The following is a 20788-nucleotide window of genomic DNA, read 5'->3' as shown; positions in this document are numbered from 1 at the left end:
GGTAAATTGTGTTGAAGACAGGAGATATTAACTGCAAGATCAACTCATTGCAAGAATCGGCGTACGATAGCCCCAGAATCGAATTGCATGGGGGGAACTTGTAAAACGTAGAAGCTCCTCAATAACAAAACTTGCTGTGATGACGATGACAATTGACAATGCAATATGTTACAGAAGAGTGTAACCAGGCCCTTCACGAACAGCAAGAAATAGACTAGGAAGTACAAGTGGGTGTTACTATAAGCGGCTACCTGCGCCTAGGTGGATCAGAGGGCCTACGTTGCTTCCCATCTGTATCTGATTTCTCCTTCGTGTCAGATGACCTTCGTGGCTTCCCATCTGTATCCGATTTATCCTTCTCCTTCGTGTCAGATTGTTTGAGTTTCCTCGTCAAGTCATCAGCATAGCGCCGCCAAATAGACTCTCTGTCTTTACTCGCCAGTTTGTTGTACCTTGGATCAGATCTTAGAAGACATTTTGCTTCACTCCAAGAGTTGATTGCAGTCTTCCCCTCGTCTGTTGTCCGTGCTGCTACTTCTGGAGTGATAACCTCAGATAGAAGTGCCCGGAAATCACGTACACACCGCTGGGAGAAATTATAGCAGAATTGGGTCAAGATGACACGATAACAAGAATCCAAGAATAAATTACAAAATGCATTACAATTATAATCCTAAGGTAGCTGGTGATGCCAAGGAGTTACCTAAGTAAATCACTACTCAAGCCATCAAAGGCTACAACCTCAAACAAATGTATGCAATATGCCTACTGCTCATTATTAGCATGGCCACTTACAACACAAAGGTTTCTGTAAATTTGTTAGTTTGATGAATATTTAGGCGATTCTTTCAGTTGATGTATTGGCAAAAGTAACAGATACTTTCTGAAAGTGGCGCAGACACAGGTTGTGTGCCTAGTGCCCAGGTAGTGGATGTGCCCACAACACAACACCACACCTAAGGCTTTAACCACTAGAATGTGTGCACAACATTCTATGGCTAAGTGGCTAGGACAGCGTGCTCTCAGGCAGCCAGCCCGGGTTCGAGTTTCGCTGCCTCCTTAGTGCAATGCGGGGTGGCTGTCTGCCACTCCCGTCCCGTTTTTTTAGTATGTGTGCACAACAAAAATAATATGGTGGGCAAAATAATTGATTGGGGGCAAATGGAGACAAGAAATATGGAGACTGAAAGGGCTTGATTTTACGATTCTAGTCACATTCCTATTTAAAGACCTCCGATTAAATTTAGAATCTCTGATTCTGACAACATTGACTATAAACCAAAACTTCAATGAACGAACATTTGGATTTACCTCATATAGGTCCTTGACATGGTCACGAAATAACTTTTCTGCATCGCCTTGGCCTAAGTCAGGATTTAGAGCTCGACCTTGTGGATCCTTTTCAAGCTTCGGTTTGGATTCTGTCCATGATACCTACAGCACAAAATTAAAATTGTTGAATCGAGCAATGCATAGTTACCAGCTCATCAATATGAAGTAAAATAAGTACAGCAAAATGATGTCAGTTAAAGGCCAACAGGAAGCTTATAATAAGTTAAAAAATAAATGCAAAACAACATGACCAGAGAAGTAATGACGCATCCTAGATATAACACGACCAGAGAACAATCATAGATACTTTTCAACAAATATTGACACGTGATGCTTTTGGCGGAAATACAGCATTTAGATTTCCAAAAATAAACTCAACACCAGATTACAGCAAAGGCTGTTCACATTATTGTTCTTTTCAATCAGAACCGAGGATTCATAGTGTATCAAGGAAACGGTAAGGATGTGTGTGTGGCAGCTAATATCTCCCATGCATCTCCCATAGCTTTTCTTTCTTTCCAAGACCAGCACCAACAGGCTAATCATAATTTTGCTTCAATTAGACACAACACTAAAGCAGTATCTTCTACATACAAAATAGTAAAATGGCAATAGTTCATCCTTGTAGTAACTAGCCAAGCAAAGCCAGTTTGCATATCAAAGAAAAACACTGGTGAAGGGCACTATAACTAACATGACACTACTTTGTCGACAACAATGAAAGACAGTCTATAAGTGCATGCTCAGTTAAAGAGGAAGAAATTTAACATGTGACGCAAATCACCTTGGGATCCTTAATCATTTCAACAAGCAAAGCTTGGTATGATGACACAGCCTCTTTTCTTCGGATCTTCATTTTTACTCTCTCCATTTCCTGTTCCTCCCTTTCTTTCCTTTTGCGTGTTTCGCGTTCCCTCTCCTTTAACTTGGCCTGGAACAAATCCCAAAGTATATGTAAAGCTATACATAGTAAAAAAAAAAGATCACGATGTTCATCAGTTAAGTTCACTGACGTGTTCATCCACTTTGGCCTTGGCAGCTTGTTCTGCTTCCTGTTCAGCAGATTTTAGTTCTGCTATATATTCATTAAATATAGTTTCCCTCTCGTCATGCTTCGTGGCTTTGTACCTTGGATCACTCCGGAAATTTTCTTTCACCTACATGATTCAGTGTATGAACATGAACATCGATTCATTATAGAAAAAAAAAACAACTCATAACTTACACTGCAAGGTCCTACAACATCCTACAATGCCGGTACACTATTATTACTGTTAGTGATGAAATACTTTCGGTAGGCCTCTTCCACACTGTTTTCTTAAAAAATGGCATTCAATAAGATGTTGCAAATAAACATATAAGTGTTGGAGTATATTGAGCCCATGTATAGAGGCCCATCTAGAGGCTCATGTATAGAATCTATATATACCCACCCTTCTAGGGTTTGGAGGAATACAAGCCACTATTCTCTCCTATTCCTCACTGACATGGTATCAGCTAGCTTAGGGTTCCTCTAGCCGCCGCCGCCATGGCTGGCTGGCCGCCGGCCCCATCCCTCTCCTCTTTCCCTCCTTTTTCCTCTACTGGAGCCGTCGCCGCCGCCGCCAGGGACCCTGGGACGCGCTGCCGCGTGGATCCCGCGGCCTGGGACGCGCCGCCGCCGGATCAGCGGCCAGGGACGCGCTGCCGCGCAGATCCCGCGGCCGCCCTCGCCTGCTGGCCGCCGGTGCCCGCCGGCCCCTCTGCAGCGGCCGCCGCCTGGTCGACCGCTGCCTGGCCGGCCGCTCCTTCCTGTGTTTCCGCCGCCGCCTGGTCGGCCGCTGCCTGGCCGACCGCTGCTTCCCCTGCTGGCACCGCCGCCTGGCGCCCTCCTGCCGCTGCCTCTGCCGCGGCCGCGGGGGCCTCTGCAGCCGCCGCCAGACCCGCCGTGCCGGCTACCGCCTCCTCTGCCGCGCTCATCCTGGCCGCGCTGCCGGTTCCCGCCCCGGACGCCGCCGCTGCTGATGCCCTGCGGCGCGCGGGGGCGCGGGAGCCGGGGACGCCCCCGCGCGCTGCTGCAGCCGCAGCGGCAGGGATTCCCCCTGCGGGCGCAGCAGGGGCCCTTCCCGTTGGCGTGTGGGTCCTCGGCGCGGGCGCTCCTCCTCCTTCCTACCACGGGCTGGGCATGCCCCCCGCGGACGCTCCAGGCGCCGCCTCCCTCGCCGCCGCGCAGGCCGGCGCGCCCGCCGTGCAGGTCGCCGCGCCCAGGAACCCCGCGCGGGCCGCTGCCTCCCTTGCCGCCGCGCAGGTTGCCGCCCCCGGCGCGTGGCTGCCCCAGGGCGCCGCTGCCGCCCCGGCCGCCGGATCCATCTTTCTCGGGGGCGGCGCCGGATCCACCTTTCTCGGGGCCCCTGCTGCCCGACTTCCCGTGCACGCGCCCGCGCTCACGACGACCGCGCTGGCCATGGCGCGCGTGCCTGTGCCCGCGTGGCCTGCGTTCAGTATGCCGCCCGCGGTCGCGCCGTTCTGGACCCCGCCCGCTCAGCCCAGCCAACAGCCGACCTGGCCTGGGGTTGGGACCAGGCCGCACTGGCGCAGTCCTTCAGCGCCATGGGGCGGACGCCGCCGGTCCGCACCGAGTGGATCGCCGACTCGGGTGCCTCTTTCCACACCACCTCTGATGCCGGTATCCTCTCTTCTGTCCGACCCCCAAACCCCTCTTGTCCTTCTTCCATCATGGTTGGTGACGGGTCTTGCCTTCCTGTCACCGCCGTGGGTTATCCTCCTGGCTCCTTTCGTCTTCCCAATGTCCTTGTTGCTCTGCAGATGGTTCATAACCTTCTTTCCATTCGTCAGTTCACAGCTGACAATTCTTGTTCTATCGAGTTTGATTCTTCTGGCCTCACTGTAAAGGATTCGGCCTCCCGGCGTCCGCTACTCCGGTGTGACAGCACGGGGCCCCTTTACACGCTTCGCCTTCCTTCTTCCGCTGCACCACTCTCGCCTTCTTCGCCCTGGCCGTCTTGGTTTGCCGCTTTTGCCGCGACACCGTCTTCCACCACCTGGCACCGCCGTCTTAGTCACCCTGGCCGCGACGTTCTGGCTCAGCTCAGTCATAGTGCCGATGTTCCTGGTACTATGGCTCCTGCTGAGCCCCTCTGCCATGCGTGCCAGCTCGGTCGTCATGTTCGGCTCCCTTTTTCTTCTTCTTCGCATGCGACGCATGCATTTGATCTTGTTCACTGTGACCGGTGGACCTTTCCTGTACTTAGCCTTTCGGTTATAAGTACTATCTGGTGGTGGTCGATGACTTCTCGCACTACTCTTGGACGTTTCCTTTGAACGCCAAGTCTGAGACCTTCCCCACCCTCCTCCACTACTGCCTGAGTGTCCACTCAGTTCGGCCACACCGTTAAGGCCGTCTAGTGTGACAACGGGCGGGAGGTCGACAACTCCACCTCCCGTTCTTTCTTCCTCTCTCGGGGTGTTCAGCTGCGCATGTCTTGTCCGTATACCTCTCCTCAAAACGGCAAGGCTGAGCGGATGATTCGCACGACGAACGACGTCGTGCGCACCCTTCTGATCCAGGCTTCTCTGCCCCCGCGCTTCTGGGCTGAGAGCCTCCACACCGCCACCTACTTGGTCAGCCGTCTTCCGTCCGCTGCTTCTCCTGCTCCCACTCCACACCACGCTCTTTTCAGTACCCCTCCTCGCTACGACCACCTTCGGGTCTTCGGGTGTGCGTGTTATCCTAACACCACCGCCACTGCTCCTCACAAGCTGGCGCCCCGCTCGACTCGTTGTGTGTTCCTTGGTTACACCCCTAACCACAAGGGGTACCGATGCTTTGACCTCACCTCTCGCCGCGTCCTGATCTCCCGACACGTCGTCTTTGACGAGTCGGATTTCCCCTACTCCACCTCCTCCACACTTTCTCCTGACCCCGAGCTGGAGTCCTTGTTTTCGACTGCCCCGGTGGTTCAGCCACCTTTACCTGTCTTTCCTTTCCCTGCAGGTTTTCCCGGCACACCGGCACCGCTGCCGGTGATCCCTGCTGCGCCACGCGCGGCCACGGTGCCCGCGGTCGCGCCACGTGCAGCCTCCGGACCTCCGGTCATGCCGCGCGCGGACCCGGTGTCTCCCGCCGCGCCACGCGCGGCCCCGGTGCCTTCCCCTACACCTGCGCGATACGCTCAGCCGGTGCAGGTGTACCGGCGTCGACACCGGCGCCACCTCCTGCTCCGGAGGCTCACTCTCGAGCCGAGCCAGAGGTGTACCACCCGCCAGTCATCCATCGGGATCCTCGGCATATCCATCCCATGGTGACTCGGCGGATGGCGTCTCAGGCCGCGACTCTCTCCGCCACCGAGGGAGAGCCGCGGGTCTCTCTGGTACCCTCCTCTGTCCGCGACGCCTTGACGGATCCTCACTGGCGTCGCGCGATGGAAGAGGAGTACGCGGCTCTTCTTGCCAACCAGACGTGGGACCTCGTGCCGCGTCCGTCTGGTTGCAATGTGGTGACTGTCAAGTGGATCTGGACGCATAAGCGTCGGGTTGATGGCACACTGGAGCGTTACAAGGCTCGCTGGGTTCTCCGGGGGTTCACTCCGCGGCCTGGTGTGGACTATGATGAGACCTTCAGCCCAGTCGTGAAACCCGCTACGGTGCGCACGATCCTCTCACTTGCGCTCTCGCGCTCCTGGCCTGTGCACCAGCTGGACGTGAAGAATGCATTTCTTCACGGCACTCTCTCAGAGACTGTCTACTGCTCTCAGCCAGCGGGATTTGTGGACTCGAGTCGTCCGGATATGGTCTGCCGACTCAACAAGTCTCTCTTATGGACTGAAGCAGGCTCCTCGGGCTTGGTACTCTCGGTTCGCCATGTTCTTGCTGACATTGGGGTTCACTGAGGCCAAGTCCGACACGCCTCTCTTCGTCTATCGCCGTGGGGATGAGGCTGCATATCTGCTGCTATATGTCGATGACATTGTACTCACAGCCTCCAGTCAGCAGTTGCTTCAGAGTTTCATCTCCTCTCTGCAGCAGGAGTTCGCTATGAAGGATCTCGGTCAGCTCCACTACTTCTTGGGAGTCACTGTTGAGCCTCGCCCGTCTGGTCTTCTCCTTCACCAGCGGCAGTACGCACTCGATATTCTGGAGCGGGCTGGGATGACTGATTGCAAGACCTGCTCCACTCCTGTCGACACTTAGGCGAAGCTGTCTGCTGATCTGGGTGATCCGGTGGCTAATCCTACGGCCTACCGGAGTCTGGGCGGCGCTTTGCAGTACCTCACCTTCACCAGGCCGAACCTCACCTACGCTGTTCAGCAGGTCTGTCTCCATATGCATGATCCCGGGAGTCACACCTTGCTGCGCTGAAGCGTCTCCTCCGGTACGTCCGTGGCACTGTGGACCTCGGCCTGGTGCTTCACCGCTCGTCCTCTGCTAAGCTGGTGGTCTACACCGACGCTGACTAGGCTGGCTGCCCGGACACTCGTCGATCCACTTCCGGCTACGCCGTCTTCCTAGGCGGCAACCTGGTCTCCTGGTCGTCCAAGCGGCAGCCGGTTGTCTCCCGCTCCAGTGCCGAGGCGGAGTACCGGGCTGTCGCTAACGGCGTGGCGGAGGCGTCCTGGCTACGACAGCTCTTGGCGGAGCTCCACAGACCGCTCGCCAAGAGCACGCTCGTCTACTGCGATAACGTCAGCACCGTGTATCTCTCCACCAACCCTGTCCAGCATCAGCGGACGAAGCACGTGGAGATCGACCTACACTTCGTACGCGACAGAGTCGCAATCGGCGATGTTCGGGTACTCCATGTCCCGACCACCTCCCAGTTTGCTGACATCTTCACCAAGGGGCTGCCCTCCTCGACCTTCTCGGAGTTTCGATCCAGCCTCAACGTAGCCGGTGGCTAGTTGTGGCTGCGGGGGGTATTTACCCTTTGTACTCTATTTGTACTCTCATCTTGTCCAGTCTTCAACACCGCTGCGTCGGTAGTTCAGACTGCGGGGGTGTTAGCTTTCTTGTTGTCCAGTCTTGAATACCCCTGCGCCGGTAGTTCAGACTGCGGGGGGGTGGTGTTGGAGTATATTGAGCCCATGTATAGAGGCGCATCTAAAGGCCTATGTATAGGATCTATATATACTCACCCTTCTAGGGTTTGGAGGAATACAAGCCACTATTCTCTCCTATTCCTCTTTGACAATAAGTTATATATGATGGCCTATAAGCCTAGTGTTTGTATCTTAATTATGCATTAGCGTTCGGTTTAGACTTGCCTTGGCTTCCAAGTTGATGGGCCTCGGCTGTTTTTTGTTTTAAGCACTTTAGTGGGTGAGCTCCAGCTATATAAGCAGAGCATCCCACCCCCCCCACCCCCCCCCCCAACTCTTTGTAACCTCAATTCTACTCCAATTCAATCAAGCGGCCTCGGTCAAGCTGACCTCCGGCCTTTACCATGAAATTGGGGTTTATCTGGGCAACAATCCCTCCCCAGCCGCCGCCGCCGCCGCCACCATGTCTACCTCCAGCTCGAGAGCTCGCCGGCTTGCAGACGCCACCAAGGGCCCTGGCGCGGGCGGCGACGACGTGTAGGCGCGGAAGGCGTGTCTTGAGGCCGCCGAGGCAGCCGCCGCCCAGGCGGCGCAGGCAGCTGCGGACGCAGAAGCGGCTGCGGCTCTGCGAGCGGAGATCAAGGCGGAGGAGGCGGAAGAAGGGGGAGGGGATGAAGACGAGGTGGACTCAGAGGACTCCGGTGGATCGCGCCAATCGAAGAACCACCGCCGCCGCAGGTCGCCGTCTCCACCACGGCATCGCGGGCGGCGCGGGCGTTTGCCGGCTGCGCACATCTACCGTGAGATCTGAAGTGGGTGGCCGATGCTCACGCGGTCGAACTACTACGAGTGGAGTCTCCTCATGAAGGTGAAGATGCAAGCTCGCTTCTTGTGGGACGCCATCAAGTACGACGACGTCGACTTCGAGCAGGATCGCCAGGCGATGGAGGCCCTCTGCGCCTCGGTCCCGCCGGAGATCGGAGCCACCCTCACCAACAAGCCCACCGCCAAGCTCGCCTGGGAGGCGATCAAAGCCAGGCGCGTTGGGAGTGATCGCATTCGCCGCGCCGCGCTCCAGCGCCTTCGCGGGGAGTGGGAAGGTCTCAACTTTCGCCCCGACGAGCAAATTGAAGACTTTGCGGTCCACCTCACCAATCTGATAGAGCAGATGGTGCGCAACGGCGACACCGACCTTGACGAGGGGCGCGCCGTGGAGAAGTTCCTCCGATGCATGCCTAAGAGGTACGAGCAGCTCGTCTTCTCCATCGAGACTCCTCGACCTCCAGGATCTCTCCATCGACGAAGTTGCCGGGCGGTTCAAGGTGGTCGAGGACCGCGAACGCGCGTCGGAGTCAGAGCAGGGCAAGCTGCTGTACTCCGAGTAGCGGCGCGCCGGCGGTCGGAAGGGAGACAACGGCACAACGCCACCACGTCCAAGGACGGCCAGGAGCGGCGGCGTCGTCCCCGCGGCGGCAAGAAGAACAAGTCCAAGGGCGATCGCGCTGGCGGCGCGGCCGATCCCGGTGGCGGACGCGGTGACAGGGGAGGTGACGCCGGCGACGAACGTTCAGCGGGCCGCGACGACACCTGCCACAACTGCAACCGCGCTGGGCCCTGGGCTAGAGATTGCCCCAAGCCGCGGCGGAATCGCGGTGCCGCACACGTTGCAGAGGGAGACGTCGATGTCGGCCTCTTCCTCGCGCACGGCACCGTCGAGCTGGATGCAGTACGCGCAGCAGCGCACGGCCTCTTCCTCGAGCTCAACGAGCGGCGCGCTCGCTTCGTCCTCAACACCGCCGTCGAAGAGGACATCAACGAGTGGTACCTCGACAGCGGCGCAACCCACCACATGACCGGGCGCCGTGAGCTCTTCACCGACCTCGACAGCGATGTATCCGGCTCGGTGCGGTTCGGCAACGCGTCCAGGGTGGACATCCAGGGCGTCGGCACTGTCGCGTTCGAAGGGAAGAACGGCGAACGGTGGCTGCTGCACGGCGTCTTCTACATCCCGGTGCTCAAGAACTCGATCCTGAGCCTCGAGCGGCTGGACAAGGACGGATCGGAAGTGAGGATCCGAGATGGTGTCCTGAGGGTGTGGGATCAGCGCGGACGCCTCATGATCAAGGTCCTGCGCAGTCCCAACTTCCTCAACACCCACCACTTCAACGCGGCCAAGCCGCGCCGTCCTGATCAAGCCGAGGGCCAGAAGCTCTGCCTCACCGCGCGCAAGGATTATCAAGCGTGGCTGTGGCATGAGCGCTATGGTCATCTCCACTTTGACGCTTTGCACAAGCTCTGCAAGGACGACATGGTGCGCGGGATGCCGGTGATCAAGCACGACGGACACCTCTGCGACACGTGCGTCCTCACCAAGCAGAGGCGTGCACCCTCCCCCGCCCAGGCCCAGTACCGCGTGCAGGAGCGGCTACAGCTGGTGCACGGCGACCTGTGCGGGCCGGTGACGCCGGCGACACACGGCGGCAGGCGCTTCTTCTTGCTGTTGGTGGACGACGCCACGCGCTTCATGTGGGTGTCTTTGCTGACAGCAAAATCGGTCACCGCGGATGCGATCAAGCGTGTCCAGGCGGAGGCGGAGAAGGTCTGCGGGCGCAAGTTGCGCGTCCTCCGCACCGACAACGGCCGGGAATTCACCGCCGCAGAGTTCGCCGACTACTGCGCCGACGAAGGCATCACGCGCCATTACTCCGCTCCCTATTCGCCTAAGCAGAACGGCGTGGTAGAGTGGAGGAATCAGACCGTGGTGGCCATGGCGCGGGCCTTGCTCAAGCAGCGGGGCATACCGGCCAAGTTCTGGGGGGAGGCGGTGGTCACGACGGTTCATCTGCTGAACAGATCGCCGACCAAGAGTCTACAAGGCAAGACGCCTTACGAGGCTTGGCACGGGTGAGCTCCGGCGGTGGCGCATCTGCGCGTCTTCGGCTGCCTCTGCTTCGTCAAGGAGCTGAACCAGCTGCGGAAGCTCGACGATCGCAGCAGGCTGGGCGTCTTCATCGGCTATGCGGATGGCGCCAAGGCGTACCGCATCTACGACCCGGTGTCGCGACGCGTGCTCGTGTCGCGCGATGTCGTCTTCGACGAGACGCGCGGATGGGACTGGAGCAAGAGCGCAGATCATGCTGCGTCGGTGGCGGAGGAGCTTGTCTTCGACGACGAGCTGATCGACGCCGGCGGACCAGGTGCGCATGACGCATCTGCGACCGCGGCATCACCCTTGCCACGATCTCCATCTCCGGGGGAGATTGGGAGCGCCGCATCGCCGAGCGGTGCGCCATCCTCTGCTTCCGCTTCGTCCCCTGCTCCCGCGTCATCCCCTGCTTCGGCGTCGTCCTCGGCATCCCCTGCTTTGGCAACTCCTGGAGGGGCAGCGCAGACTCAAATTGAGTCAACCACCCCTCTGCAGGATGATGAGGACCGCCTCAACGCGTTCTACGACGGCAAGCCTCTCCGGTACCGCAGGATCGACAACATCCTCGGCGACGAAGCCGTGCCGGAGGTGGAGCCGCAGGTGTGCGCAGAGCTGCATCTGATGCACGCTAGTGAGCCGTCCACATACGCGGAGGCACAAGGCGATCCAACGTGGCGCGAAGCGATGCAGCTGGAGCTCGAGTCCGCGGAGAAGAACCGGACTTGAAAGCTCGTGGATCCGCCGGCCGATCATCGCCCAATCACCCTGAAGTGGGTCTTCAAGCTCAAGAAGGATGAGAAGGGCGCTGTGATCAAGCACAAGGCGCGGCTGGTGGCCCGCGGCTTCGTCCAGCAAGAGGGGATCGACTACGACGACGCGTTCGCGCCGGTGGCGAGGATGGAGTCCGTCCGTGTCCTCCTCGCGTTGGCGGCCCAAGAAGGATGGGGCGTGCACCACATGGACGTGAAGTCCGCCTTCCTCAACGGGGACCTCAAGGAGGAGGTGTACGTGCGGCAGCCACCCGGCTTCGCCATCCCCAGAGAAGAAGGCAAGGTGTACCGCCTGCGCAAGGCGCTGTACGGGCTCAGGCAGGCGCCACGGGCCTAGAACGCGAAGCTGGACGCCACGCTCAAGGAGATGGGCTTCCAGCAGAGCGCGCACGAAGCGGCGATGTACCGGCGGGGCAGCGGGCACTCTGTCCTGCTGGTCGGGGTCTACGTCGACGACCTCATCATCGCCGGTGCGGATGCAGAGGAGGTGGAGAAGTTCAAGGCGGCCATGAAACAGAGGTTCGACATGAGCGACCTCGGGCTGTTGAGCTTCTACCTCGGCATCGAGGTGCGCCAAGATTCCAGCGGCATCACGCTTCGTCAAGCTCACTACGCCAAGCGCATCCTGGAGCTCGGCGGCATGGAGGGCTACAACCCCGTCCACACGCCAATGGAGGAGAAGCTCAAGCTCAACCGCGACAGTGAAGCAGAGGAGGTCGATCCCACTCACTATCGTCGGCTGGTGGGCAGTCTCCGCTACCTCGTCCACACCCGGCCGGACCGGGCGTTCGCGGTCGGGTACGTGAGCCGATCCATGGAGCGGCCGACGGCGGAGCACTTGCAGGCCATCAAGCGGGTCCTACGCTACGTCACGGGGACGTTGGACTACGGCCTGCACTACAAGCGCGCCCCTGGTGCGATGCGCTTCATCAGCTACTGCGACAGCGACCTCGCCGGCGACGTCGACACAAGCAAGAGCACCAGCGGAACCATGTTCTTCCTCGGTGGCTGCTTGGTCTGCTGGCAATCCACCAAGCAGAAGTTGGTGGCATTGTCCAGCTGTGAAGCGGAGTACATCGCCGCTGCCTCAGCCGCCACACAAGCGCTGTAGCTGTCCAGGCTGCTCGGCGAGTTGCGGGGCAGCAAGACGGATGTGGTGGAGCTCAAGGTGGACAGCAAGTCTGCCTTAGCTCTGGCCAAGAACCCCATCTTCCATTGGAGGAGCAAGCACATCCGGATCAAGTATCACTTCATCAGGGACTGCCTGGAAGATGGGAGTATCAAGGCTGATCACATCCCCACTACTGATCAGCTGGCCGACATCCTCACCAAGTCGCTGGGCAAGACCAAGTTCCAGGAGATGAGGGAGAAGATCGGGCTGAAGCAGATCACTCAGCACTAGGCTTAGGGGGAGATTGATGGCCTATAAGCCTAGTGTTTGTATCTTAATTATGCATTAGCTTTCGGTTTAGACTTGCCTTGGCTTCCAAGTTGATGGGCCTCGGCTGCTTTTTGCTTCAAGCACTTTAGTGGGGTGAGCTCCGGCTATATAAGCAGAGCATCCCCCCCCCCCCCACTCTTTGTAACCTGAATTCTACTCCAATTCAATCAAGCGGCCTCGGTCAAGCTGACCTCCAGCCTTTACCATGAGATTGGGGTTTATCTGGGCAACAATATATTTATGAAGTCTGAATGGAAGGACCTCTTTTAGGGCCACGGCTGGTTCACAACTGTCAATTTACTACATGAATTCATAAAGTGCACAAGTCGTCAATTGGAACATCAGGACGATGTGATCTGGCCACAGGTAAGCCAGACAAAAATATCATACCAAAAGAGACCATTATACTTTACGATATTTCAAAAAAGTTGTAGGCAGGTGGTCAGACTCTGCCTAGCTCCTAGGTGAAGGCGATCCTAGGCAGTTTTAATTTTCCGAGTTAGTAGGAGTAATGCCTTATTAGATAGACAAAACATCGCATATTAAACTTTAAAAGTAAAAAATTTGATATTAACATGCATTTATAAGTTGCAAGACCATAGTTCAGCTCCCTTCATGTCTAATCTGTCTCAGTTTAGATCAAATCCTAAACCACTTTAGGCAGAAAACACCTAGATAAGACACCTAGGTGCCAGGAGGACGCTGGCACCACCTTTTGAAACATGTATGGAATCAACTCCAATGATATATTGATATCAGGATCTTGAGAACAGATATCATAACAGTTACGGTAGATCGGTATGCTAGAACGCCTCCCTATGTTAGAAGAAGCTGTTGACTTGTGGCACAATGTCAGTCTCAGAAGAAACTCAGTTCCGTCAAGTTATGCCCACACAAATGTCAAGTTCAGAATTTAACTAGGATCTCAAAAGAGGATGTGTTCATCCCCTCCTAACATGAATAGAATTAGAAGGTGACAGAAATGAAAGCTAATACGTAAGGCGTCAATAGAACACATGCCTAAAGATTATAGTCTGCTAGTGTAGATATGTGATGTGTCACATAGTTACATACACAGTATTTACATGAATCAGGTTCAGGATGCAATCCTGGGTGTATGAGCAAAATGTATACAAAGGATTACTCCCTCCATTCCAAATTATGTCGTTTTGGCTTTTCTAGACTGTGTATCTAGACATAGCATATATTTAGGTGCATGTATCTAGAAAAGACAAAACAACCTAACCTATAATGAGAGACACAGGGCGTATCTTGCTTGCATAGTATCATGTGGAAATTAGCAATCCATGTCCCAGAACCATGACCTAGAATTCAAGTTATTTACTTGCTTACTTCTATATTATAAATAAAATTAGTGTTGGTACTGTTTTTAATTTAACACAACAGTTCTTGGTCAGTTGGCTTTGTTGCATTGCATTTCATCTCATCTACACCAACTTGCTTGGTACTGAAGGCTTTGTTATTGCAGTAGTTATATTCAGTGAAATGAGAACAAAATGCATACTTTTGTCCATCGGCTAGCTGAAGTTATATCTTTACTTTCTCGAAGCATTGATTTGAAGTCAGCAATGACAGCTTTGCGCATTGATTGGACTTTTTCTTGAATAGCCTTCACCCTGTTCAAAATTTGACGATGCATTATATAAATGTATAGCTCAGATATTTAACATAAAGAAATCAAAATCATTTATTCAATGATGGGCATACTTCTCATTAAAAAGAGCTTCCCTTTCCTTTCGGTCCAAGGCTTCAAACCGAGAATCAGCACCCCATTTTCTTTTGAAATCCTGATAGGCTGTTTTCTCGTTGATGTCCTGCAATATATATTTAGATGGCATGACACATATGAATGCTATCACCTTTATAAGCAAGCCATTTCGCCACCATTATGTGGCCAAGTCAATTTACAGGGAAAACAACTAAAGTATAAATTAGACCTCGGATGCTTCTTCCAGTAATTCTTTATACGCCTCTACTGCAGCCTTCTGGGCAGCTCTTTTCTCCTTTCGCTCCTCTTCAGCACGTGTGCGAACATAGTGGTCAAATATAGCCCGCCTTGTCGAGTGACTAGGAATAGCCTATAAAAAGAAAAAAGAACATATATTTTGGACCTTATTATGTTTATTAGCCGTCAAGAAAAATACCAGTTTGTAAAAGTTAAATCATAACTAATATGCTTTAAGTTCACAAAAGAATACTTAAAATCAATAGTTCTCCAGTATAACATGCATAGAAAATAACATGACTATAATCATTAATTGCTCAAATGTTCTTGTAATAAGTAAAAGTTGAGCCTCAGCTTTACTCAACAAAAAACAAAGAGAAATTTGCACAATTTCTAGCCTCGATTAAAAAAGAACAACACATAGGTGCAAAGTTATGTTTTCACAAAAACAACATTCAGTTATGCAGAATTTAGTACATTGTTGTAAAGTTTTAACCAAACAAATACCTAAAGCCACTGATTCTGTGAACAGCACTTTCACCACTACCTTAAAAACAGAATTCCACAAACTAGTATCACATCAGTCAACTATCTGAATCAAAATTTTCTCTAAGTGTGCTACAAAAAGAACTGTCTTCTTAAAAACAACTGCAACACTCAGTTTTCATTATGTATGTCACATACCAACTCACACTAGGCTAGTCGCATGCAAGATCACAAACTAGGCACACCTTAAAGCGCGGATCAAAAACTATTTTTGGAAGTTCCTTCTCCCACTTCGAAAATGGTGCAACTCCTCGTTCCTTTAGCATCTCCTGTGAAATTTAACACACATGCATGTCAGGTAACATCATAGTATAATCATCTATTTCAATCAAAATGTAACTTCACAGTTTTAGTCAGCTATTCTAATTCTCCAATTAGGAGTAGAGACCTAATCGTTTATCCCACAAATTACCTAAAAGAGTATGTGGTACATCAGACCCCACAAAAATGAGCAAACATCAAGTTACATTATTTTGAAAGGTCATCTCTACTCCAGAAATAAAAGGAAAAAAACAGAAAGTATGTGGCTCGCATGGGAGGGAAAAAAACTCATGGAGAAGCAGCGAAACCCTTGGTGTCTGCATTAAAATCCAAGAGAACTATCACAAGAACCACCTTAAACTGACGAATGCAGTCCTCTTTACTTGGGCCGTGTTCCTCATCATCTGAATCTGAAGAGGAATCAGACATATTCGTATCTCCATTGTTATCTTTTGATTTCTCACCATTATTCGACACTTGCTGCCCCTTAAGTGCAGCATCAGCTGGTTTGGATCCATTCAGTTCAGAAGCAGCAGATGAAGACGTAGCAAGAGGTGAAGGCACACTGGAAGCACCAGCATCCTGCAATTTCTTCTTTATTAAATCCAATGCAGATGGCGATGCAGGGGCAACTGTTTGCCGAAGTGGCAACGAATCACGGCCACCTGTCTGTATGGCAGGAGTACTTGCATCAATGTTTATTACTCCCTTATTATCTATAGTAGCAGCATCCTGCAGCAAAGTTGGACCAGATTCCGCATTCTTGAGGAGCTCAGCCACCTCTGGCGGAAGTTGCCAGCTGCTAACCTGTTAAGCAACTCAGCGTTCAGTGATAAGGCGTACATAAACTCATGAGATACCCAAAGACCTATACAACTCCAATATTGTACATGCTGCTGAGCTAAATTTTCACAGGGTGCTAGCATTGAAAAATCTGTAGCTAAGTTCAGCACCCAATGCCAAAGAAGGAAAGGTATGCATGAGCGTGAGCCAAGTGTCGGTGAGAGAAGAATCTCAAAAAGATTGGATGTGGCAGCTGAGGTTTACATGTTTCTCTCTTTTAATTATATCGACTGCAGGTCATACTTAAATAAGACAGTAGTGTTAAACACTTGAAGCATTTTGTGCCAACCTAATATACCCCATTCGTGGGTCCCACCTTAAAAACACAAAGGTACTGTAGTACTTAAAAAGTTGCCCTAAGCCATGGTCTAGATCTTACCTTTTGCTTGTTATCATAATAATATTTCTTTCCATCGCTTGTTGATACTATGCTCCAGTCAGTACCAGCCAATTTGTCCCTGGCAGAGTAAAAAGATTAGAGTCCTTATTGCATTAAATTTGTGAACATGCACAAATATAGAAGACAAATCAGAATGTATTGATTAGATAAAGAGCAACTGAAGAGGATACCGACAATCATGATTTCAGCTAGCAATTTTGCAATCACATGTCTAAATGATCAATCATATAATATACATTTAGCACCATCATATCAATTGCAACATTGATAAGGAAACTGGATTTTTTTTCTGTGCCTTAGGGTTTTCTTTATGTATAATTTGAAACCAAAAGGCCTCACGTGTAGCCCAGGATGCTCACACAGAACACACATACAAAGTGGGGCTGGGTGCCGACAATTGCTTGCAGTTTTTCTGGTTTTCCTTGCTATGTATAACTGAATACATGCTCCAGTAAGGACTCACTTAACCACCTAATTAATGCAGGCATTACTACCAGGATTTCCTATTATTCTCCCTAATTTGCTAACACTAAAGACTGCACCTAAACACTCTGAACATGGATTATTGCTAACATGATTAAACAGACTATATTAAACATGCAATTTTGTGGCATGTGATATTACATGTTAGCACTAAACGAACATCAAGGAGATTAAGATAATTACATATTATCTACTTGATCAAACAAAAATGACCAAGGGATTGTGTACTTAAGTAAAAGTAGCAGGGCAGCTGAGCCAAATGCTATTTAGTCTAGTGTAGAATTCTGAGGATCCAACAGCCCTGATTCTAGAGTAACTATCACTCCTATCATAACCAATAGCTGGAGAACTGGTAGCCTAAATTGGTTGTGCCTTCAAGAACTATATGAAGAGAATAAAGAAGGACAGATCAAAATGCTTGGAATGTTCATCCAACAAGAAATAACTCCAACTGTATAATCAGTCAAACACAGTTCAAGGTAAGCATGGTAGCTTCTGACATACCAAGAAACTGGAACTGGTTGTGTTGCAACATTCTCAGGCTGCAGCAAAAACATAAAAAGGAAAAAAAAATTAGTTAAATCGTGATGCTAAATTGCCATGTCCCCATACTAGAATGAAGTCATATTACTTGATAAAGCTATTCCTCTGTGCAACTACCTCCCCCTTATAACCAGGCGGTCTCTGATAAGTTGATTCTCCAGTCAAGGCATTGTAATAGTATACAACACCAGTTTCAGTTTTGTGAGCAGACCATGCATCCGAATCCTGAACTCCTGTGTTTCTTTTGTCCTCCAGCTGCTCATTGACTTGACCTCCATGTCCTGCAGCATCACACACTATAATGAGAATTGAGAAGAATTAACAGGAAAACCAAGACCAAATATCAACTCCAGCAAAAGCATTGCCTGTAGAACCTGGCTCGGATGAAGCCAGAGTGGGCTGTTCAGATCCTGGATTTGTTGATGCCTGTTCTTTTCGATCCCCGCCAGTTAAGACACTAGATGGTTGGGGATTGGCAAAGGCCTTAGTTGCAGCAGAAGCCCCAACCATTGGCTTGCCAAGAGACCCTACAGGACCAGGATAGGACTGGAAGGGAGGCTGCTGGGCCCCAGTAGGTTGTGGAGGATGGGGGTGCCCCCATAAAGGTTGAGGTGGGACAACACCATGTCCTGGATAGGATGGGTAAAATGGTGGTTGAGAATTCTGTGGAATAACACCTGGGTTTGCAATTGATGATGGTGTTGTTTGGGGCAAAGAAGCTGCAGATGGAACAATAGGCCTCCCAGGGAGGCTTGTTGGATTTGAGAAGATTGGAGAAGGTTGTCCAGGTACAGATAGTCTACCACTTCCAAATACCTCAGGGCGAGGTGGCAATGACAGTGATGGCATCTGAATAGGGATTGAAGAACTTCCAGAAGCACTTGTAATTGTTGAGGGGGAATTTGATGACAGGCCAGTAGGCAACTGCATGGTATGGGGGCTAACCATTGGCGCACTTGGGGCATCTGATTTCGAGGTATTAGTGTCCAAGTTGCCCTGTAATAAGCTCATTAAGTTATTCGAAAGTTTCAAAAATACAAAAGCAAACAGATTGATGCATAGTGCTTGATGGAAATAGAGAGGCTTGGGATTGCACCTGTTGTGCGCTAGCACCAAAAGGAATATTGGATGGCCTTGGCACTGAAAATGGCAACTGAATAGATCCAGGAGGATTAGGTGCCATAGCTCCTTGCAAAGTTGTACCTGGGCGAGTTAATTGCCCAGGAGCAGGAGGCTGCAAGGAACCCGGTGAAACAAATCTAGAAGCTTGACCAACATGGTTTGTTCCCTGTAAGAAAAATATATATTAAGGGTTAGTGCATCAGATAATAGGATCAGGTCACTAACTTAAGAAGAAGAAAAACTAGTATACAGAACAATGATAATGATAATAAAGCCACGAGAAATTACAGCGTCAGGTTGAAACTGCTGACCAGTAGGCAATCTAGCATTAGCATGCGAAACTACATTATACGAGAAAGAAGGCCTGTTCCCAAAATATTGCCCTGGGGCTGGTGGCTGAAGAGCTGCTGCAGGCACAGGAGCAGCTGTGAGTGCCTGCAAGGGGGGATAAAAATCATAAGATACAGGAAAGCCAATATTAGGTAAGCAACCCGACTTGACCACAGTTGACTAAGTTGAATTGTTTGTAGTCCCCATCCTTCCATTCTACTTTAACAGAAAGATTGTGCTTCCATGCACAATAACAAATTTGGGTTGTCAACATCTTAACTTTGTATTAGGCCATCTTTGAAAATGGTAGGATTGACAGCAGTGTACCAATAAAAAGAATAGAAAACGAATAAAAATAGGTAGTGTATCAATATAAACTTTATAAAGAACCTGATTTCACTAGCTTCTCCAATAAACTCTTCTAAATAAACTGTTGCCTACAATGGTCCATCGCATTAACAGCTTTCAATTAATAAATTCTGAGGCACTTATAGACATGACATAATGCAATATTATCACTGACTAAGCTTATATGCATTTGACAAATTCAAATAATCAGTGTGCAGAAGACTACAGAAGCTAATCATATAAAACAGAAACAAAACAAAATGGTCTCACTATCTATCATATTCTATCACAGGTATGTTTAGCATGACATAGAAAAAAATCGCAACACTAAAATAATAACATGAGCTATGCAACATGTTAAATAGGCAATGCCTTGACCAAAAGCACAGCCTATCCATCTTCCATTGAAGCTAACAAGGCATTGATAACAGTCGACTATTCTGATCATCAGCTCCATATGGAAACCAAAACACTGTTGCAATTCAGCTAAGTAACTCATGGGTGAAATTATAAGCATGGAGTCCCCATGAGTAGAAAAGGCCTATATGGAACACAGGTTTGTGACTTTATGCGGTTAGCATACAAAACTCATCAACTATGATAACCTGTTAGAATATCATTGCTCATAATCAAAGGCTCAAAGCTAATCAGTGGAGTGCTATAGTTCAGTTACAAAAGCTAGCATTATCTCAATCTAGTTAAAATCACAACATTAAACATGTCTCCATACACAGAAACGCAACAGGGAAAAGGAAAACCTCCTACGCAAGCATATAACAGCATGGCAATGTCAAGGCAGATAAGCTACAGTAGAGAATAAGACAAGATGCCTACCGGAGAAGAGCCTGGCTGTAGTGAAGCTGCTCCGCCGCCAATTTGCGGGGCTGGTGGAGCCCTCAGCAGTACGTTAAAAGAAAAGGCAGGCGACGGAGACGGGGGCGCCATGTAGGCCGGGAAGCCTGCAAATTGCGGCCGTGCAGGCCCTGGTGCTGCGCGCGCAGCTGGAGAAGCCGGAGGTGGCGCCGCCGCAGAATCGGGAGTGGTGGTGGGAGCGGGAACGGGAGCGGGAGCGGACGAGGCGTCTCCGGAGGCTGCCGCCGCAAGGGCAGATTGATTGGATGCCCCTGCCGATTCCGCCGTGGCGGCCGCCCCTGCCTCGGGCCCTTCCGGTTGCGCCGCGACCACTGCCTCGGCCTGAGGGGGCTCTTCGGCCTGTGGTTCGCCCACGTCGGAGACGGCCGACGCCGGCGTCGCCATGACTGGCGGTGGTTGAGGCCTAGGGTTTTGTGAGGAAGGACCGAAGGAGAAATCGGCGCGAGAGAAGCAGCGGCCGTCGGGCGAGGCAGAGAGCAGTGAGGAGGAACTCGACGACACGGGTTGGATTACTTCAAAATGGCCCGTGGGCCGTAGCCTGACCGTTTTTTTTCGGTGGTGCTAGAAAT

General features: G+C 51.6%; 1 protein-coding gene across 4 annotated transcripts; it reads right to left on the bottom strand.

Annotated features, from left to right (window-relative positions):
• Positions 1-94: 94 nt before the first annotated feature.
• LOC120650714 (pre-mRNA-processing protein 40C) lies at positions 95-20739 on the bottom strand. Of its 4 annotated transcripts, none has more exons than XM_039927941.1 (16): positions 20181-20739; positions 18957-19103; positions 18643-18834; positions 17912-18542; positions 17664-17827; positions 17508-17545; positions 16500-16578; positions 15632-16084; positions 15202-15285; positions 14463-14603; positions 14233-14339; positions 14030-14141; positions 2346-2489; positions 2117-2263; positions 1312-1434; positions 95-586 (listed from the first exon to the last, which is right to left on the bottom strand). In XM_039927941.1, exons 1-16 carry the CDS (start codon positions 20601-20603, stop codon positions 248-250), a joined length of 3324 nt encoding a protein of 1107 aa, XP_039783875.1. In that variant the 5' UTR covers positions 20604-20739; the 3' UTR covers positions 95-247. The 4 variants fall into 4 exon arrangements, with proteins under 4 accessions (XP_039783875.1, XP_039783876.1, XP_039783878.1 ...); XM_039927942.1 differs by having other exon boundaries at positions 17921-18542; XM_039927944.1 differs by having other exon boundaries at positions 17921-18542; positions 18980-19103; positions 20181-20657.
• Between the last annotated feature and the right edge of the window lie 49 nt (positions 20740-20788).

Source organism: Panicum virgatum, chromosome 9K (assembly GCF_016808335.1).
Source record: "Panicum virgatum strain AP13 chromosome 9K, P.virgatum_v5, whole genome shotgun sequence".
NCBI lineage: Eukaryota > Viridiplantae > Streptophyta > Magnoliopsida > Poales > Poaceae > Panicum > Panicum virgatum.
This window is presented reverse-complemented; position numbering and strand designations above follow the sequence as displayed.